Genomic DNA, 22,651 nt, shown 5'->3' with positions numbered 1-22,651 from the left:
TAATATGTAGTATTATACGTCTTAATATTTTGATTTATCAGTATTTTATTTGTATTATGAATATTATAGACTAATTGGAAGGTCTGTAACCTTATTAAAAGATTACATATTTTAAAGGAAGTGATATTAAAGAAGACAATAATTAAGAATTATAGGAAGCCATATGTCTACTTATCTCTAATATGAGACGATAAGTTTTATGACCACTGTATCAAATAGCTAAACATGTTTTATTATTAACGTAAAATACATATAAAAAATATAGGAAGACACGATCGGTTATTTATGTTGTCACTTACTTTGGTTAAATGATCGATTTGGCTTTCAGTCGAACCGGGTAATTCACGATTTTGATTCTTCAGGAAAAATCATTTCACGCTTTCACTGTCGAAAATTACAGGTGTGTGGCGGCATCTGTTTTTTTTTACGAATCATTTAGAAAATAAACGCCAACGCACGCTTACTTTTTTAGTTTTCAAAAAATGCCGAAGCAGATAGGATGCACAATTTTGCACACTAACGATTCGGAGTGAAAGTGTGAAGCGAGCAAAGTTATTATTTAAAAAAAAATATTTAGTCATGACGCTACATTTAATTGCTGCCCATAAGAATAACAATGCGGTCTACGCGAATTTGCTCTTTAATTATAAGAATTTTTAATAGTTACATTTAGCCGTGGTTTTAATAGCCGGAGGTTGTCTTTATCTCTGCAGTGAGTGTCTTTATATGGTGAGTTAAGATTATGGCTTCAGTAATTATTGCTTGTTTGTTGGCTATTATTCAATAATTTTTTTACTGATGGATACTTGATTGTATACGAATAATGCTGTGGGCTATACAATTCGTTTCTCTATTTTCCACTGTGAAATATAAGATGGTTAAAATGTAGATTGAAAAAAGTATGTTCTTTTGATTGCAGCTATTTCCCTCATGAATATTTCCTTTTACTCAATCTAGATTCAACATTTATTTTATTTTACTTTTTTAAAAATATTATATAAAATATCAGTAGCTTATAAAGGTACAAGAACACCAAACAATAAATCTGAATCAGAAATATTTATAATTTATTCATAAATTTACTTCAAAAGCAAATTAAAAAATATCACTCCACTCAATAAGTCCCGGGTTTCGATAACGAAGTGGCGTTGCTAGTACCATGATGCTTTTGATAATGGTAAAACTATCAACATTAATTATTACAAACAACAGTTATTGGAGCGAATGAATGACGATATAAAGAAAAACCATCCTCAAATACAGAAGAATTAGCGTTACTTCATCCATTGCCTAGATGAAGTAACCATCATTTGATGGATTTGCACCATCTCGCAAATCAATGAAACCGATTGTCTGATCGAACATATTACCCTTCTTGGCAGAAACGGTATTGAATAGTTAAGGAAGCAAACTTCTTTATCTTTCTCTATAAAATCAAAAAATATTTAGCGGAACTCTCGGCTGATGTCTCCGAACTTATTAACAGATCAATCAATAAAAGGAATTAAACTATTAGCGAAACAGAAAAAGCTACCGGAAAATCTTTTTAAAAATCAAGGACACCGTTTCTAGAGATATTGCTTCGTATAGCTTGAGTTCATCAGTAAATTCATCTAACTTATGGTGATGTCGGGTTTAAAAAGTTTTACGACGTCTTCTGCCACCTAGTCTCGATTGTTCTTGATCATCCAAAGATCTTCTTCCAGGCCTCTATCTCTTATTTTTTCACCTATTCCCCCTCAACAGCGTCTCCTTGATATCTCCCTGCTTCTCCTATCTTCTCTCAGAACTCTTCTCTTAGAATTCACATTATTATCTATTTTGGAAGTTGCTCGTACGTCATTCTCTGGACATGACCGTACCATTTCAGTTGTTTCGTCTTTATCTCATCAATAACAAACAATACTGTGCCGAACTCCCATAATATCTCGGATTTGATCATTGCGGGTTCTGGCAAGCTTTGATCCGCCTGCCGAAAATCGATTTCCATCACTTTTAAGATTTTCTTTGCCTATTCTATAAGTTTCCATATCTCGCTGCCCTAAGTGACGATCCTTTTGATATTAATGTTGTTTATAAAATGTCTGTTATTTTTTGGTCTTAAATGATTTTCTGATTGATTGTTCAACATCGACACAGCTTTCCTTCTCTGTATATTCTTTAATAGCATCGTCCGAGATTGCATCGTTGGTAACATTTACACCCAGATATTTGTAATTTTCTTTGGGCATTTTCCAAAATTAGATCTTGCTGGCTTCCTCCCAAATTCAGGTATTCTGTTTTTTGCAATATACACTTATAACCTTCGCTTACAAAAATCAAAATGCTTGTGAGAAGAAACTTCAAAATTTACTCTATTTGCTGGTGAGACAACTCTATTTCATTCTTCTGAAACTGTTTTTGTGTCAATTGCAAGACATAGGGTTGAAAGCTAGTTTTCTTCTAATCGGCTATTGCTGGATGAAGACAAGACAAGCTGTATGCTATTTATATTAAAAGACTCTCCACACTCTATAACTTTGTAGCTCTACAGATACTCGCCTTTTGGCAGTGATTTTGAATCTTAGGTTATAATGAGGTATTAGATTTGTTCTAGCAGAAGTTTGACCAATACACAAACGGTCCGGAATCTGCGCAGACGAAAGTACGCGTTCTAGCAAAACTAATCCGGGATTCTGACTGCTTGTCAGCTGTTCTAGCAACAACAAAGTTCAGTTTGGAAATTGGTTTCAAACCACTGAAAGTAGTCCGTAGAATTTCATAGGGATTTCAGTTTCAGACATGCGCAAGGTTTATGTCAAGACTCTGTTTTCTTTTTTTGTTTGTGATTTAGATAATCAATAAGAAATCTTCAAATATCGGATTTGGAGTTTGATCTTGTGGTTTGATCACGTTTCATTGTGGGATAATTGAAATCTGATTTTTGCTGCTTTCCAAGTATTAGGGCTGGTTTTAGAGTTAATTTACTACTGTATTTATTAAATAACTAAAGGTAGGTATATAAAAAATTCAATAAAATTCTGTGTAATTTTTAGATTATATATTGGGTATATAAATATATCCTAATTCTTATTATTACGGGTTTTAAAAGAATACAGAATGTCATCAGGCTCTTCAAGTTCGGATTCAAATCAAAGATTTGATTTACATTAGAATCAAGATAATAATGAACTGGTAGATATCCTGTTCCAAGGCAACAGGAGACCAAAAAAACGAAGGCTACCTCGAATACTGTACAATAACCAGGAATTTGTTAAGCATTTTCGAGTTAGCAGACAAGTGGCTCAAGATATTGGCCATAGATTTGAAGAAAGTGAGTTTTTTAAGTCACAATCTGGTGGAAATGGCAAGCTGTCAGCCTATAAACAAACCAATTTTTTTTGTGATTTGCTGATAATAAAGCTTCTTCATTTAGAGATGTTGGAGATAGATTTAGATAGACATCATAATTAACTGCCTTTTTTACGTTCTTTAAAGGATGATACATTTCCTAAGTAGAATGTCACCAAATGGCCATGTTTCCCTATTGATGGTACTCATATAAAGATTGATAAGCCTAAGAATGATCCAGACTCATATTTAAATAGAAAGAATGTTTACTCCATCCAGGTTAAATAAGAAATAACTATTTATAGTTTTTTTCTGAGTTTTACCTCTAGCATTTTTTGGTTAATATAATTTTGGAATATTAAGTCTGAAGATTCTATTTTTTGACCTAAACAACTATTTTGTTCACTCAACCTTTTAATATTATTTTCAGATGCAAGTGGTTTATTGATACGGGATATTTTTGTTGGATATCCTGGCTCTGTTCATGATAGCAGAGTTTAAAAAATTCTTCTCTATATGCGGAATTGGTAGAGGTGTCAAGATTTTTATTTACTGGGAGACAGTGTGTGCTATCCCTGTTTAAAAAATATTTTAACTCCATATAAAGATAGAGGAAACTTTACAGCCATAGAGAGAAACTTTAATTTACAGCTATCAACAAATCCATATGTCATTGAGCATTGTTTAGGCTTGCTGAAGCAAAAATGGCGACAACTGTACCATATCAAATTAAGCAAAATTGATAATATAATGAATGCACGTTATTCAGGCCTGCTGTGTATTACACAATTTATCTTTAATGGGAAAAAATTTAATTGCCGAAGCTGAAATAAACATAGCTAAAGCCCCCAACGATGCCGGACAAGATGACGATAATCAAGATATTAATGATTAATTAATGATTATAAGGATGCTGCTGACCACAGAAGTTTTGTTGCTAGAAAAGTTTTAAGGCAGCCTTGGCATTAAAAGAATATGGGTGGTGAATCAGCAAACTTGGCATAGGTACCCCATGAAAAATATTTGTGTCATCTTTATTATATAATGAAGATATTTTATTTACTGAAGGTCGCAAACTTCCTGGCTGTGGGTTTATAAAAGAAAACTGTTGGGACTGTTGTATAGGAATTGGTGTTTGAATATTTTCTTGGTTAGAAACTGTTGTTGTTGGTGAAATAAGAAAATTTTGGACGCCTACAAATACATATATTGGCTATTTAGAGAAAGTTCCTACAGCATAGAAGTAAAATTACCTTTACATCAATGGTATGCATTTAAAAAATAATATTTGTTACACTTATAATAAAATAATTACTTTTATTGAATAATATTTAGATGTTCAAAATAAATAAAATAAAACCTAACCAACAAACATATTACATAACGGTTTTGAGTTGCGAAATGTCAACGTCATTTTTTAAAAAGATGTTCTAGCACATATAAGTCCGAAACCGTTTGCAACGCGGTTTCAGTCTGGCCATGCGCAACTGCGATATACATCAAACTAGTTTCAAACCATCCCAAATTTCCTGCTAAAACAAACCTATTTAATATTAAAATATCTGGTCACAAAGAACCTATGCAGGGGTTATATGTCTTACGAAGCCTTATTTATTTTGTTTCAGCTGATGTATTAAGAACAGTCTACTTTGCCATGTTCCATGCCAACCTCTCCTCAGGATTATCATATCAAAGCTATATATAGCCTTAAATACAGGGATGACTGCATAAGTATGCATCTTTTAACTCTACCATATATTTACATATTGTAATTAATGCCTGTTGAATGTGAATCAGAATTTGGGTTTGTACCTGGTTCATGGTGAAATTCATTCCTATAAAAGCCGATTTCAGCATAAGTCCGTTCATTGGAGTCTACGAAGGTGGCAGAACGGCCTGAGATACTATGCGATTAAATTCTTTAATGATTTACCTCTGGATTTTAAGTCTCTATACGTAAACCATTTTAAAAAGAAACCTAAATTATTTCTTATAAATGAGAGCTTTTATTTTTTCCAGAAATATGTTCTTTTTTTAAATTAAATATATGGCACAGTGCACTTTTTCTATTATTAGTTTAAATAAACATATTTTATAGGATTTAGGTTTTAATATTGATATTGCCAAATTATTTATTAGATTTTTTATTGATACTGACGTATGGAAACCAATTTACTGCGTCTTCTACTTAATAAATTGCCTTATTTGAAGATTGCTTGTACTTATTAAAGACCGTGTATCATGTTTAGATTTAGTACATTTTTCTCCAAAAAGGTGTATGCTATTTCTCCAGTTCAAGTTGTTTTCTTAGAACCAGCAATTTGATGCTACACACGTAAAATTTACTGGTTCCTGGATTTATAAATAAATTATACTTTGGAATTTTGTGTTACCTAAGTTATAGACTCTCTGGCTCTTTATTTTTAGAAATTTACGACTAAAGGAAACCGTTCCAGGCCTTCAAATAATTAGAACCTTAACAAAATAGCTTTCGTAGTTTATAGAAACAAAATTGCCATCTGGCAGTGTTACCAGGGATGAGACATGCTTAGGTTACAACGCAGTAGGTTAGATTTTTAAATTGGTGCAAAGAGATATAATCTTTATAATTCTGGGAACTTTTTAAAAGTTTTATTTTTTAATGAATAAATAACAAAAACTATTACAATCCTTAGAGCATCAAACATAAATCCTTAACTGTAAATCATCATATCAAACATATTCTGTTCACCATCATTTTTTATAAAGTTTAAAAAGTCAAAAATACCTTTTTCCGACTGTTAAATACTTTCCTACACACAAAGCTTAAAATAAATGCGACAGGTATCGAGTAAAAAGCACGTACAGTAGATTTAAAATGGGAGCGTATAAAATTGACGATTTCTTAAGTTAAATGTTAAGCCATAAAAGTCTCTAGATTAAGCACGGGGCTTACATTATAGAAAACTACCGTAAATAATCAAAAACCGTCCAATTTAAAATGCATTATATCTGTTTTTTTTAAACATACATATTTATTATATACGGTATCCTCGGATCGCATCGACAGATCGCCTTTAGCCATGTTTATCATAATAGATACATAAAAAGTAATTACTTTTTCCGGATCGTATATGTTGATATTGGATGCGGATATATTTTCAATTTAGATTTATTTGCGAGAGTGTATTGTATAGCTACTTTCAACGCCTCGTTTTTTGTCGCAATGTTCCATTTTTGAAAGGAAGCGGCGTTAACAATGTTTACATGTTTTAATATGTAAAAATAGACACAACCACAAAGGCTTTTTTCAGCGGTAATGATTGGTTAATATGTAATTTTTCTTATTCACTGAGGCAAAAATTAATTTACAACAATATTATCGATGACCTTAAGAGTCTATTGAAGGTATGCCGAAGTACGTTCACCCATAATATAAGTTGATGTAACCCTGGCTGGATTAGTAATCGCCAATTACCACGAACAATGCCTGTATTACAGAATCTCGATGCATATTAATGTTATAATTTGTACTTTAAGTAAGTCGTTATCGATCTCATGATCGCAACAATCTGCCTTTTTTTATGTGTTTTTGAACAGTTTTAGGACACAATATACGAGAATATGAACCTTCCTATTTCTCTCTATTAAAATCTGCACAATCTTCCACATCGTCAAACAGTAGTTACATTAGATTGATAGTAAATGACTCGAGGCTATTTAGCCCTTACTCTTTGTGAAGTACATCTATTTAAAATTCTTTTCTCGCCTCCTACACATCAGATTGAACCTCTCTTAACCTGTCTGGGAAAGCAGCTTTTATATTTCTTCCTCGTTAAGATTTCGCTAAAGGTGGCCTCTTTTGTTGTTTTCATTATTTGGATATTTATATTTTTTTCTTGGTCCAAAGAAGTTATATTTTCTGCTAAGCATTGAGTAGAGATATATAGTCCGTGTAGAAAGTATCCGGAAAAAATTAAGCACAAGTATAATTTTGCAGTATATATTATTTTAATTTATTATTTAAATAATAAAATAACAAACAATTCATTTCATTTACCTATACCACGTCATTTAATTCTATACACTTAACTAAATCTTCATTTATACCATTGCCATACTGAGCAGGATGGCAGTCACCTATCCATATAGTTTAGTGATGGTGGTCCTGGACTGTAAAACTGAACGAATCAAAGCTTCTTTATTTCGTGAGACCGCTCATTCCACTTTAATCGTCATTAATTCCTATATTATTACGTTTTCAATGGGACTATGATCTGGTGAAGCTGCTGGCCTAGGAATTGCTGTCAGTTGGTGTTCTTGCATGCATGCAAGCTTGAGTATAGGCAGAAGTATGGCATTTTCCTGCTGAAAACGCCACCCCTCTGGATATATCGCATGAACCGTTTCAAGAAGAAAACCATTTAAAATATCACAATACTTTGCACTATTAACAGTGCCATCAACTATGCAAACTATTATTTTTGTGGGAAATTTGAATAGTAACATTTTCTCTTGACATGACTTTGAGATGGTTTGCACTCATCTGGAAATAACTCTCTTCAGATATAAAAATACTGCTAAAATTATCTCATTGGAAACGTTGACATAACTCCATTCTTAGTTGCTTTTGTAGAGGTGTTATTGCAGGGATCTTTTTTGATTTCCTTGATATGTAGCCTTGTCTTTTCGGTACCATGCGGACACTTTTTATACACACATTTATTTTTCATTGATTTCTAAATTTGGCTGGCCTGTTTTCGAAACCCTAGGCTCGGATTTTGCGGGCCTAAATTCATTAAGGCCTTTAAATTGTTTTAACAAATCTTACGCGGTTTTCCCGTAATCGGTCTATGTCTTATATCTGTACCAGTTTTTATCCTCTTACTTGTCTCAAACATTGCACTTTTTCCGAGTTCAGTCAATTGCACTAGATTTTAAACGTTTCAAACACTTTTTCTATATAAATATTCCACCATATTTCTTTTTTCTACTTGCGACAATATTTCACAAAACTCACGCCTATTTAAAATCAACAATATTTGATGTGACTATCGGCACATTTTCTTGACGCATTAGTGTTGTCTTCGGATTTTATGAAAATAAAATATATTAAAATTAGAAAAAATAAAAAAATCCGGATACTTTCTAGACGGATTCTTGTCATTGTCCCATTTTAAAAAAAAAACACAAATTTAGGTAATCATGAGACTCTAAGTTTTGACTTTAAATCTTTTAGGAATGTTATGGGCCATATCTTTGAGAATGTATTTCTTTGATTTAGGTAATATATAGGGCTCACAATTATTTCTGCACCTCATTTTATATTTTCTGCAAAACCTTGTGATGATATAAGATGTGACATCATTATTACATTGATTTTGTAGTTGCTCTTTTCCAGATCAAGTGCTGCTGAGTTCTGTATATCTCTAGATTTGAGTTCATTGCTTTTATAGGATATCAGAGAATATTCTGATATTTGTGTTTTCTAATTCCCATTCAATCAACTGCAATTGCATGTGTTTAACAGGTTGATAGATTAGCCCTGAGTTTGGATAATCTCGTAGAGCCAACTTCTATATTGGTTTTCGATCTATCCATGCATGCAAGTATTATCTGTTCTGACACATATCCAACAACCCATCATGCAAAGGCTCCAGTTATCACTAAATTACACCTCTCCTTGCATTCTCTTTTTCTTGGCTCGAGCAATATTGTATCCTCTAGTATAATTTCGCTTATATATCTTTTAGTAGTTACATGCATTACATATTTACTCTCTTCATTGAATGATGCAATTGACATATCATGATGAGATTTCCATTTATTAGTACTTTATTTTGCCCCCAGGCCTGATGTGGGTCAACCCTTCTTGTTCCTGTGAGTCACAAAGTGTATATGGCAACAGCAACTTTTTTTTTGTTTTGAAACGTTCTGCTAGTATACTCGTAGGGTGCATCTAGGCGATTGTTACAAGCTATCTCAGACATATTTAGTAGCTTCGTCATTTAAAAGTTATGGTTTTCATTGAACTGATCTTGGATCAAAGGGTGCAGACTATCTGTATCTCTGTCAGTATCTACAACCTTTTACTTCTGGTTGCGTTGGGAAGTTTATGCACATTCAATTTATTCAAGTTATTGCTTTAACGCTACGTTATGTACAGTTTTTAAAAACCATTTTAAAGCATGGTTGGCAATGGTTTTTAAACATGAATGATTTACTTGTCTGATATATTGTGTAATTAGTAATAGTTAAACCGGATACCCTCTTTTGTTTTCATTTATCAAGCTTAGCACAGTGTCTATTTTGTTTAGGTTATCATATTAATTATATGACTCGCTTTAGCCAAATCGATTTGATAAACAATAATACGTGTGATATTTCACATATTCTCCGTTAAGATAATTCTATATGATTAGCTGATAGCAAAAAAAGGTAAATAAAAACTTCAGAACTTAATTGACGGCTTGCCGCATTTAAGATAAATTGCAAGATAAATAGGTACAATAGTTAATATTGATAAACAAACACATTCATAAAATTAACGTCCATCAGTGTAATTTTTGACGAGATTAGTGAAACATTTGCTTTAAACAATAACGCGTTAATCGCTAAATTATATCTGGGATATTTTCCTGGTAATGATTTTATAGTAGTAGTATGGATTCTATTTACATTTCAAAGGATTCTGCTTATTTCTTAATATATGTGGTACGTTTTTAGTCGGGAGAAGCTAATAATAATTTCAAAGACCTTGTTGATATACAGTGACAGTCTATTTTATTTCTTTACAGAATTCGGCAACTTCGTCAGATGAATCTGATAGTGATTGTTATAGAGAACCGGTGTCCAAGTACCCTAGACTAAGTGGTAAGGAACCACATCGCAGAAATTGTAATAGCCAACCTGAAGATTGTGATTCTAGTGAGGAAGTAAGTAATCCAAACTATGCATATTTTTTTGGTTATAAACTATTAACAAATATTATACCTTATAGTATAGATTTAGTTATAATACTATTCAGGAGGATTAATATTATTTGACCACCCTGTACTGCATGCTAAACTTTTCTACTGTAATTTATTATTGGGTGACGGTAAAAAATGATGGACTAACAATAAAAAAAATACGATTATAGAGCCAAGAGTTCAATAATAAATGCTCGTCATTTGTTAATAAACTAATAATTAGTTGATAAAAAATAAATGTAAGATAAAAAAGATTATTAGATATAAATTTGTATAGATAACCTTGCAAAATTGAGGTGCTTCTCGTATTGTCAGGCAGAAGAAGCAAACAATTAGAAATATGACACATAAATGGCGCTCTAATTGTTTTTGCAATCGTGATCGTGACCTAATGCGGTTTTTCGGACTTGTCACAAAGGTGTAAATACAAATATGGTTAAACGTGTTTTACGAGGCATAAATAAAAAATTTGAAGACTAGATTTTCCCACTTTTTACCAGTGTTGCCTGCACAATCTTGAAAAAATTCTTTAAATCATTAAGTGTATAGTGATTTCATTCAATATATCGACTTCCAAATTTTAGCAGCACATTATACCGCATTACGCAACTTTAAACAATTTAATACATTTAAAAATTTCTACAATGATACATTGGACCTTATGATAAGTAATTTTAAGTATGAGGTTGCTAAATAAAATCATTCAATCATCCATTTCTTTCTGAAGATAAATCACATCGCAGCATCAATACCTCCGTAATCTTAGGGAACAAATTATCATGCGGCTCCTTCCAAACTAATTCTGATATCAAATACTATACAACTTTAAAAAGGCTAATTGCCCTCTGCTGTATAGACTTGTCTCTGAGACCAATTGGCAGTTTTTAACTAATGCGTTTGAACTCAATCTGGCAGTATCACTCTTCTGTAAGCATTTATATTGGATCAAACATGGCCTTTCTTTAAATACTAAATATAACTTTTAACTATATTTGATTCTCTTATTATAGAGCAACAAAAATTAAAATTGACAATGCCTATAAATTCTATATTAAAAAAACTGAGTCATCTGTAAAGAAGGTCCCAAACAGTTTTGGAAATACCTTAATCAAAGGGAAAAGGTTTCCCGAATTCCTACTTTGGCGGTCTTGGGTCGGTCTTCATTTAGAGCACCCCAACGCATTGTCAATGATTTTGCTGATTTCTTTAAGAGTGTTTACATGGATTCGCCACATTCAGTTCTTACATATCTTGGCCCAGATTCCGTTCCCATAATATATTAATAAATCCTTTAACTGAAAGTTAAAACTTCCCTGCTTCTCATATTTAATATTGCTTAAGTACTTCTACTTTTTTAGTAGTTTGGATGATTACTATAATTACGCCAATATTTAAGAGCGGTGCCTCTCTCCATATACTCTCCAACTTATCAAAGGTCTTTGAGGTGTTGTTGTTTCATCGACTAAAAAAAAATATTTCTTACCACAATGTGCTATTCGTAGATGTTTCGAAGACCTTCGATAGGCCAAAAAAATATATCGATGGCTTTATATAGTTCTTCGTCTCCTGTGTAAAAGATCGTTCTCAGTTTGTTGAATCCAACGCCTTTGGGTCAAATTTTTATCCAACACTGAGTGGTCACCTTCCACAAAGCAATCTTACTCCAGTCATTTCTATATTTGTCATGAGAATTGTGTTCGACTGCAAAGAGATCTTGATGCTTTAGCATAGTATTGTACAATAAATTAGGGAATACGGAATATATTACGGAAATTTTCACAAATACACAATCCAATTTATAGACACAACTTAAAAGTTATAATTTAATTCATAGTACTAAGTATAGATATTTTAACAAAAATTAATGTGATTCTTATTTGTCATATTATGTCAATTAAACAATAAATCCATTAGAATGAAACGAAAAATTTGACTAGACCACAAATTAGGCCTGTGTTCAAAATTTTTCATTTCCTATATTGATACAAAGACAAAAAAAAGTTTGTGTTGTAATTGTCCTTTGTAAATAAATAAATATGTTATTCTACTATAAGGAGCAGGGGGGGCGGAGGAGGCACAAGCAGTAACTAGGAGGAAATTAAAAATTTAAACAAAATTGCAAAACAAGTGAATCGACTTTCAGGGGATTATATTTTATGACAAATGGCAACTACGTAAACTGATAATCAAAAATAATTAACGAATGTACTTTAAATTACTTTATCAATAACTTTTTAAAACTTTTATAATTTCGTGTAATAAACTGTGTTAGTTCAATATTTAAATTTTTTGGTTATGACCTCAATTTTTGTTTTTAAATTTTGCGGAAAATTTTTTGGAAGCAAAAATAATATATTTCTTTGCAAATGAGATTTGTTAAAAAATAGGATGGTATTTCATTATCTCTTTCAGAACTGGTGCTATAATGATGATCAAGCTCAGTGAAAACATGTTTTATTTTTTTGTAGAAATAAAGACTTGTACTTACAAATAATCCTCTTAGGTTTAAAACATTAAATTGAGAATAAAGATTAATTGTAGGATACTGGATATTTTTATAAATAGAATTATCTTTAAGATTTTGTTTTGGCACACCTTTAAAATCCGCAATGCAGTTTCGCGAAGACCACCCCAAATTGGTAAACAGTATCTTAAAATAGACTCTACAAGGGAATTATAAACTATTTTTATTGTTTTTTCCATTTAGAATGTTTCGAAGCGGGTAAAATTAAATTTGTAATATAGTTTTAGAAGTTTTCGCCGTTTCGATAGCATGCTCATTCCAGCGAAGATGTTGCCAAAAATATGAGCCTAAATATTTAATTTTATTCATTTTCTGTATACTTGGACAGGTACAAGAAGTATTTAATAAATTACAGGTTGTGGCATGAATTTTAATATCAGCTTGTTCGGGTTGATCGGCAGCCGTTAATGAAAATGCTATAAATTTAGTTTTTACAACATTTAGGCTTATTTTATTGCTACTTATCCATTTTTATAATACGCTAAGGCCTTGTTCAGCTTTCAAAAATACATTTTCCCAATTGTTGTCTGTAAATGTCACTGCAGTGTCATCGGCAAAGTAAATAATTGAATCATTCTTCAGCAATTCATTAATATAAACTAAAAATAAAACTGGTCACAGCACTGTGCCTTGAGATACTCCATGACCGTTCCGCTACTTAAAGTATCATTACATCGCATTTTTTGGATACGATTTGCCAAATATGATTTAAAAAGATCTAACACTCGGATACATATTATAAATGTATGCTTTTTTCCTAATATTTGCTATAATTTCTGGCTTTTTTCTGTTTCTGTGTTATTGGTATTTTCGTGTCGTTTCTGAATTGCTTCAATATTTCAATTAATTCATTCTTGTCTTTCGTTCTGTTAAAATAATATATTTAACCAATTGGATTTAATTTATTAGTTGCTGGTTACAATAAAAGCATATGTATAAAGTGTTAAAGCTCAAATTATCATTATGAAGTTAAGACAACAGAGAGGAAATGTAAAAATAATCATGCTCTAACTTATTTGCCACCTGGATAATGTTAAGTTAAATAAAATTGGTGGTATTCTATTTATGTATTTGTCAGTGAGACTATCATACCAAATAATCAGTTTCTAATTTGTTCACTTGGGTAACAGATGATTCTAGTGATAGAGATTTATGTGGTTGTTGTTACTAATCACTAACATTTGCTAGAAAGATCAGTGTTATGAGGTATTGTATAACCAAGGGAATTTTATTAATTTAAAAATAATATTTGAACTATTAATGGAAAAAAGAGTGTATTTTTTTCTTTTTATCTTGTTAAAATAATAGAATATATTGGGACTTTATATTGTGCATTTTTTAGATCTGCATTGATAATGTTTTGAGAAGTTTCAAATCATAAATTCTAGCCTGGGGATACCATCTAAGCTGATTAATTATTCTCATCTTAAAAACTAGCTTTACTTGAAACAGCTAAAAAGTAGACAGAAAATGATTGTTTCCCTTTGAAAATTTTTGATGCCTTAGTGAACTTCTTTCACTAACCTTTATTATCATACCTCAAAGAACAACGAGAGATTTCAAGGATTCACTCTGTTCTTATGCGTGTTTGTTCTTTATAGCTACTAAGCATCTCGAATGCATATTTAATGATATTAAATTGTCCTTCATTTTCTGGTTACATAGAACGTTAATTTATAACTTTAAATTAATTTTTCCTGTTAGTGTAATTCAAATTACACCTTATAAATTTGATCAAAGGAAATATGATCGACGCCATAAAAGGCGTAAAAACTTGAATATCATAACACTAATCAGGCAAAATGAAACCGCATAAAAAGACTAACTGTACATATAGTTAAGCAAGTCTAGAATATCCGATGGCATTAAAGAAAATGATATCATCCTTAACGTGAACTAAACGTAAACAAAAACTAGTCTTCCTGTTAAACGTGTCAATCGCATTAAGTCTATAAGCGATGAAGAGGGTCACAATTTGGTATAATACTCTAGTAGTTCTTGGTAACTTTGATTTTCCTCATCCGGCCTTGTTTTCAATCCCGGCTATCAGATCATTAAACCAGTTAACATTTTTATTTTAATTATTAAACAATAGGGACTATGCTGGCAGGGATCTTAAAAATAATATTGATGCGAAATCACCCTGTTTTTGTTGTATTTTATTTTAAGATTGGTTGCCATCATGTTAGCCAAGGTGTGTCATTGATTTGGGGCTATGGCTATGGGCAATTTAGTAGCATCTGTTTTGGTTTCTTTGCTTGTTGGTCTTTTACAGGCAGGTGTGCAGACTTACAGTGTCGGACGCCGTTGCAAGTGAAATTTAATCAGAAGTTGTTCTTGCAGTGGAAAATAACCAAAGATTTTGTGAAACAAAAATGTTGAGTGTTTTTGTTATTGTGAGAGTTTAATTATAGGATTAAAAATTGTTTATATGGTATGTTTTATAATTAATTTGCTAGCTAAGCTTAATTTTACACTGAATTTTATATACTTATTAACTTCTATTTTATTATCACTTAATTGGGTAAAACTTTATGAGGTAGTTTTTTAATAACGTATCCAAAAGGACAGTTTATTAAAAGTTATAACTATTAAATATATGATTTTATTATATTATTTATCATAGTAAATCAAAGTGTTCATATCTTTCCATAAAGTAAAAAAGTAATTTAATTACGAGCCCCACATGGTGATAATAGCATGCAATTATGCTACATTTGTAATTAAATGTGATTGTGTCGATTGATAATGGTGTGGGCATTTCATTCTATATTTTTTTCTGAATATTCTGGTGTGTTAGATACTAGTTATGTTTATAAATTAGTTCTTTATAATTGTTCTGTCTATACCATTTAGTCTTTTATTTGTTATTGTGTAATATAGGTTAAATACCTACACATTTTCGATAAGCCCAAGATTTTTTTAAAATCATTTCATTTCATAAATATGTAAATGAAAACTTGAACAAGTTCTTGGAAACGTATATTTATTAAAAAATACTTAGCCAATTTATAATGAATGAAAACACGTGTTTAGTGTTTGTTTTTTGAGATATTAATTCAATAGATATTTGTTTAGAAAATTTGCAAATCTTAAAGGATTAATTCGACTTAAATTATTTAATTTATTTTAAGCCAGTAGTTTTAACTTAAGATTAGAACGGTCATTACTATAAAAAAATATTAACAGCTTGTAAAACCAGTTAACAGTTAAGATGATTTTGTTTTTATTAAACCTAAACTGCCTCCTAAACAAACACTGTCTCTCATAAGAAATAATATAATTATCTGTAATAAGCTAACGAATAAGCATACAAATAGCCGAATGTTTGACGAGCCGCTTGCTAGCTTATCTATAGGTAGGCACTTAGACTATAAAACTTTTTTATAAATAATTTTTGACAAGACAAAATATAAAACTCACGAAGATAACTCGTATTTACCAATTTAATCTAACCTTGATTAATACCTATTAGCCAGTCTGCTCCCATTGCTAGTATGGCACAAAATTGGGACAAGTTTTATAGTGTGTCAAATTTATATTCAAACATTATATTTAAATACAATCTACGTCATCTTGCATGCAGGCTACACATTACACGTCACTTGCCGAATAATTTGACAAATACAAGTAGTACCACAGTCTAACAAATGAACTAACGTTGAGCTAACTTAACTATCTAACGTTGAAATCTATATACTTTGGTATTACGGTACAAGAGGTCTGTAAAATAGTTTCGTACTAGTCCCAACAAAAACGATGGTGACGCAATCCATGGTGTTAAGCAGTATCCAATTAAAATACCCTTTACTATTCACCACTTAGCCTACGTCCTTCTGTCGATTTCCAGAGTGTTTTGCTGACGAGAAGACACTTTAATGAGGCGACAGATCTATGCCGATTATAGTTTTGAAGCTTACCGACAGAATCGCGGTAACGCTCCAAACCCAACAAGAGAGTCGTTACCAAAATTACTGAGTGGCTAGGAACCCAAACACGCTGAAGCCTTACTCACCAGTTCCTCTAGGACCTGTATACACTTGAGCACAAGCATGCAGTTAACCTTATCGATGGTATGGAGGTTCTGCTACCCAAGCATATTGAAACGAATGCGTTCCGATGTCTGATTTAAAATTTCTTGTCTGCATTTTACAATACTTCAGCTTAGAAGACAAGTATAAGGGATCATACCTGTCTTTCTAACGGCTCTTTTTTCCGACATTAAGTGACAACTACAAGTAATAATCAGATTCAATATACGTCTTCATATAAACCACTGGTCAGTTCTAAAAAACTCTGCAGCATAGCATCAGGCAGAGTGAGCGATCTATTATTGATAATGCAAGTATAAAAGATTTAATAAAATATCTGTTATAAAAATGTTAAAAAGATAAAATTAATTGTTGTTTGTAAACTCTGGGTTTAAATTTCATAGAAGCGCTTGTATATTCTTCAGGCAAGAGCCTTGGAAAGTGAGCAAGAATCGGGGCAGCAGCGGCACACATAAAACAGTTCTTTGACGTTCGCATATGCCTATAGATGTAAATAAAGTGTTCAAATAAAATCCATTTACAGTACATTCACGATGAAAGAAGCACTAAAGAAAGGACACATAGATCTGTCCGAAAAAAAAGAAGAAAAAAGCACCTGAATTTTGAATGAATATGTTTCTTTTATCGTGAACATAAATATATTAATATAAATAACGATAAAAGGGCTTAAAATAATACTAAAATAAACTAGTAAATAAAACTCAACCTAAAAATATAGTAATAATAATGAAGAAGGGAGAATTATAATGTTATTTTTAAATAATGATTAGTGTATATTACAAACATCAGCTTTTAGGAAACGATATTTCTGCGCTTGCGCATCAACTTTCAATTATGATTATTCGTATAATTTACTACAAAATTTCTTGTAAAGTTTTTATTCTTAAAACAAGACTAGAATTAGTAAACAACAACTTTGTTTGAGTTTAACATGTGGGTGTTTTGTTTACAAAAATATCCACCGATTCTCATAAGTAATTCTCGAAAAGTAGAAATAGATATATCTTATTCTAAGCGCGAAAATACCATCTTCAACGCAAAAAAAAAATATTATTAACATGTTTATTCCTATAACTGTTTCTAAAAAAATTGGAATGGCAACCCCGCAAGCAAAAGCTCAGATGTGAAGCTTTGTGTTTACATTCGGCATTTGTGAAGTTCTGTGTTTTTAGTTGAAAAAGGTACAGTTAAGATACGATAGTAAAAACTTGTGCCGTTTGTGCTGCACCATAAGAAAAACGCGATTCAAGACGATCTTTTCAGAAGTAAATAACGATACTGTCATAACATCATATCAAGGGAAAACCGTCATCATAAACGTAGAATAGGGGATCATAGAAATAAACCTAACTAAAAACTTATTAAGAAATCAATAATAATTATAAAATATTTGCATAAAAATGCTTTTTATTAGAGTAAAGGTACTTACCTTTAAGGAGTTCATAAACCGCAATAATAATTTATAGTTAAAGCATAATCTATTATTAATAAATATTTATCATGTAAATATTTTTTTACGACGTCACTGGTAAAGATTCCTTGTGTCAGTAGCATCAACAATGCTATCGAGCGGCGTTACAATGTTGTTGCCTTTTCGCTAATATACTTATCTACATTCATTTAACTTTGAATTCTTTCTAGAGTATCTTATCATATTTTATTTTAAAAACGCTTCATATTTCATTAAAGAGGAACAGTAGTATTGTTTTGTGTCTGTCAAAATAAGTGATAAATTTTTATGATATTTTAAAGTGTTTTTTTGCCATTTAAGCATAAGCTTATCATTGCATCAGAGATGTCGCAAGCAAACCAGCTGCCCATATGTCCAAGGCAATGCTAATTCTAGCTTTTCAATGTTCTAAGCTTTAATTTATTTATTAATTATTTATTTTTAGCAATACAGCCTAACATTATAAACCATTTACAGAGTCAAATGTTCCAATAATGTTTTAACAATTTTTAAGATATAACTAAGACATACATAAATTACAATTAAAATATTCTTCGTGACATCATAGTATAAACTATATTTTAACAATTTATAGCAACCACAAATTATAAACCCCAAACAAAATAAATACCCTTATACCTAAATCTCAAAGAGGGAAAAAAAACATAAATTTATTGTGATGTTGTATTTTTTTAAATTCATATTTCCAAATATTGTTTTTTTGCAGGAAATGGTGAAACAATTTGTCAAAATAAATAAATAAATTAAATGTATTGCATTCTATAACTCGTGCAAGAGGTCAAAATTATGGATTTTTACTAAATAGAAAATAATTTTTTTCTTCCAAATCGGAAAACTAAAACGTCAATAATGTCACTTTTCTTCTTTTGCTTTTGAAGAAACTGGGTTAAACTAAATAACACCGCTGTCCATCATTTTTGATCAACAGCAATGACATTTACCGTCATAATAAGGCAAATTAAATTTATTTCGAATTGTTTCATTAATCGCATTGTTTATTTTTCTTGGTATGCAAAATTATTTTATAAATCTTTAGCTTGTCGTCTGCAATTCCACAAAACAAATGATAAAATAAAATATTAATATATAAATTACTTCGGACCGCAGTTTAGTATGCGACTTGAGTACCTTGTCAATTACATGCGCTTACCGTTTCATGAAGAAATAACTTAATAGAAGAAACTTATTTTACGAATGTAAGAGCAGGCAGAAATTATTGGGTTATTAATGGGTTATTAATGGGTTCAATAAATTACTGAAATTATAGCTAATTGCTTCCGTTTTTATCAAATATTAGGTAAAATTTCGACAATTTTACGAAATTAGGCGTAACAGAATATGGGTTTTTCTTATACTGTGGGCAAAAGTGGAACATAAAAGTTACCAGAAAAATTTCACCATAAAAATTCATATTAATTGCTTCGGTAACGCCAAGAAAAAATTACCGTAACGGGCGTTGGTAATTAACTCTTTATATCATTACATCTTTACAGCTATAATTGGTAAAATCTCCATATTTTACTGGTCATCTTTGACTGTTTTACGTGTGAATAAAAGTGAAAAACTAGAGACACTTTTAATTAATGAGTTTTATAAACCTTCGGTGCAAATGCTTCCCTGTAATTGATACCAGAGGATTTTATTTAAATAACACTGGTTTTAAATGCCTATCTAATAATTAAAAAATGTCTTTTCTTTTCTGTATCTATTGTACTTAAGACCGTATTTAGAATTTAATTGATTTCAGCTTTATTAGAGATCTTGTCAATATAGATAATGATCTAATATACTTAAGACCATTTTTATAATTTAATTGATATCAGCCTTTTTAGAGATATTGTATAGAGAGATGTTAAAAAAACGGATTCTAAAGCTACATAAACCTCTCATAAAATATTGTTTTCACTTTTGTAACACTTTCGTTAAGGATTTAATTAACTACTTGTTGACATTGCGGTGTGCGGTATGACATGCTTAATTGATATTACTCGATATTCTGTCTTATTGAAATGTATAAATATATCGAGAATTTTTGTATTTTTTACAAAAAAATATTTAAGTTAGTTTAAAAGTTTATTTAAAAGCTCATGTTTATAGAAAGTTCGAATTTAGGTAAGGGAGTGGTTCCTCTTGGTCAGGTACTAAATATTGATCGAAATGGGTAAAATATCATTTCACTCCATTTGAGCAATATTAATTTTTTTTGGAACCCATTATATTTTTTTTTAAATACGTCCCTGGGTTTTTATTTTTAGATTTATTATTTGCGGGTCTACCATCGGAGCATAAGACACTCATTAAAAGAGATACGTCTATAACAAATTCAAATAAAATAATTATGTACCTAAATATGACTTTATATATATGTTCTCTTAACCTCAACTCATGTTGACTAAGTATGTGGTGGTACTTTAAATCTCATTTTAGATTCAATGTATTATTGGTTAAACTTTCTAAATAAAACAAAAGAATTAATTTTTTTTAAACCTGTATTTGCCCTTCCTGGTACTCGATTAGTATAATCAGAGCTAGACAAAGGTAAACTTATAGAGAAAATTTTCTGCGAGACAGAGATGTATATACTCAATTAAGTGTTTAGTAACACACTCAAATTACAGAAAAAAAGAATAAAATTTTAGGATGATTTATGTGAACCTTTGTTATTTTTGTTTAAAAAAGTAGCTTGAATAGAAATAGCCCTGATGATGGTCTTAATAAACGACGAAATTCTGGAACAAAATTAGTCAAGTCTTCAACTTGCCCTCTCTCCATTAAATTTTTAAACATCCACTTAAAATTCTCATTAGGAATCTCATTTGTTAATTAAAAGATAAAAAAAAATTAAAGATAGAGATACAATAATAAAGAGATGAAAAAGTATTCAATCATTCTATATATTCATCAAATACGCAAGGCTGACGGAGTCTAGCAAATCAATGCTATTCTATTTAACCAAGCATACATATTACCATAGATTTCGTAGATTACCATAGATTTCGGAGTTAAGGTTCACTGACTTCAATATTTTCCATCAGGATCGAAGTTACACAAATACGGGGAGGCAAAGCGGTGGTGGCACTTTGATTGCTGTTCGTAAATGTTTTAAAGCCAGGTTATTACAGACCAGTGATTCAACCCTGGAACACATCTTTGTGCTTGTATCATGCAGTGACAAGAATATCATTTTTGGTGCTGTCTACATCCCTCCTGTTTCTCCTTTATCAATTTATGAGGAATTTGCCTCTACATCCATGGATCTTGTGAGTGTTCATACTAGTTGTGATATTCTATTGTGTGGTGATTTTAATCTGCCACATGCGGTATGAAGGAACTCTGTGAACGGACTGCATGTTGAGACGGCTGAGTCTATAACATCTGCAAATGTGCTATGTAGTTGTTGTAACTATCTTAATCTTAAGCAGGTAAATGGCTTGCCAAATTTGTTTGGTACATTTCTTGTTTGTCAAATGTTGAAGTCATATATACCACTGAAAATTTATCACCGGCATCAAACCACCATCTTGCTTATGAAATAAGTATTCCTATTAATTGTGATTTTAGTCTTAAGTATGATGTTTATTATTATGATTTTGTAAACTGTGATTTTGTTGCCATTAATAATTACCTTGCTTGCATGAATTGGGATACTGCTTTTAATCAGAAGGATATTAATAAATGCATTGATATTTTTTACAATGCTCTCTATTTTGCTATTGAGATGTTTGTTCCAATTAAACATTTTAAATCATCTAATTTGTCATCATTGTAATCATCACTTGGTTTAGTAGAAAATTACAGAATCTTGTTATTCAAAAAAAGATTGCTCACACAAAATTCAAAAATAGCAAGGATCCCATGGATTATGTTAATTTTTCAAATTTGAGGAATAAATGTAAAACTCTTCGTGATGAATGTTTTAGGTCATATATTGAAAGATTAAATACTGAAATTTCTCATGATCCTTCTTCATTTTGGAAACACATCAATAGATTATGTAGGTCTGATTCATACCCCAATAGCATGCATATGGAAGCCGAGGTTGCTGGTAATGGTCAAGATATTGTAAACTTATTTGCTAGGTATTTTGAAACTACATACGGGCAACCTGTCCGCAAGGCTCCTGACTATAAATTTGATTACAGTCTGGATTTAAATCGCATCTTTTTTTCTTTATTGGACATATTTGATGAAATCGTACGCCTTCCTAACAAACATTCTTTTGGCCCTGATGGTATCCCATCTGTTTTTCTTAAAAACTGTGTGTGCACTCTGAGTAAGCCTCTGCATCACCTTTTCAATCTTTGTTTGACATCAGGCAAATTTC

General features: G+C 31.1%; 1 protein-coding gene across 2 annotated transcripts in view; it reads left to right on the top strand.

Annotated features, from left to right (window-relative positions):
• Positions 1-22,651, top strand: part of LOC126749073 (klarsicht protein) — a 275,493-nt gene that overhangs the window by 210,470 nt on the left and 42,372 nt on the right. For both annotated transcript variants that reach the window (XM_050458695.1, XM_050458694.1), the window contains one exon: positions 10,107-10,244. In XM_050458695.1, the coding sequence (XP_050314652.1) occupies positions 10,107-10,244 (138 nt within the window). The remainder of the gene's footprint in view (positions 1-10,106; positions 10,245-22,651) is intronic.

Source organism: Anthonomus grandis, chromosome 22 (assembly GCF_022605725.1).
Source record: "Anthonomus grandis grandis chromosome 22, icAntGran1.3, whole genome shotgun sequence".
Taxonomy (NCBI): domain Eukaryota; kingdom Metazoa; phylum Arthropoda; class Insecta; order Coleoptera; family Curculionidae; genus Anthonomus; species Anthonomus grandis.
This window is presented reverse-complemented; position numbering and strand designations above follow the sequence as displayed.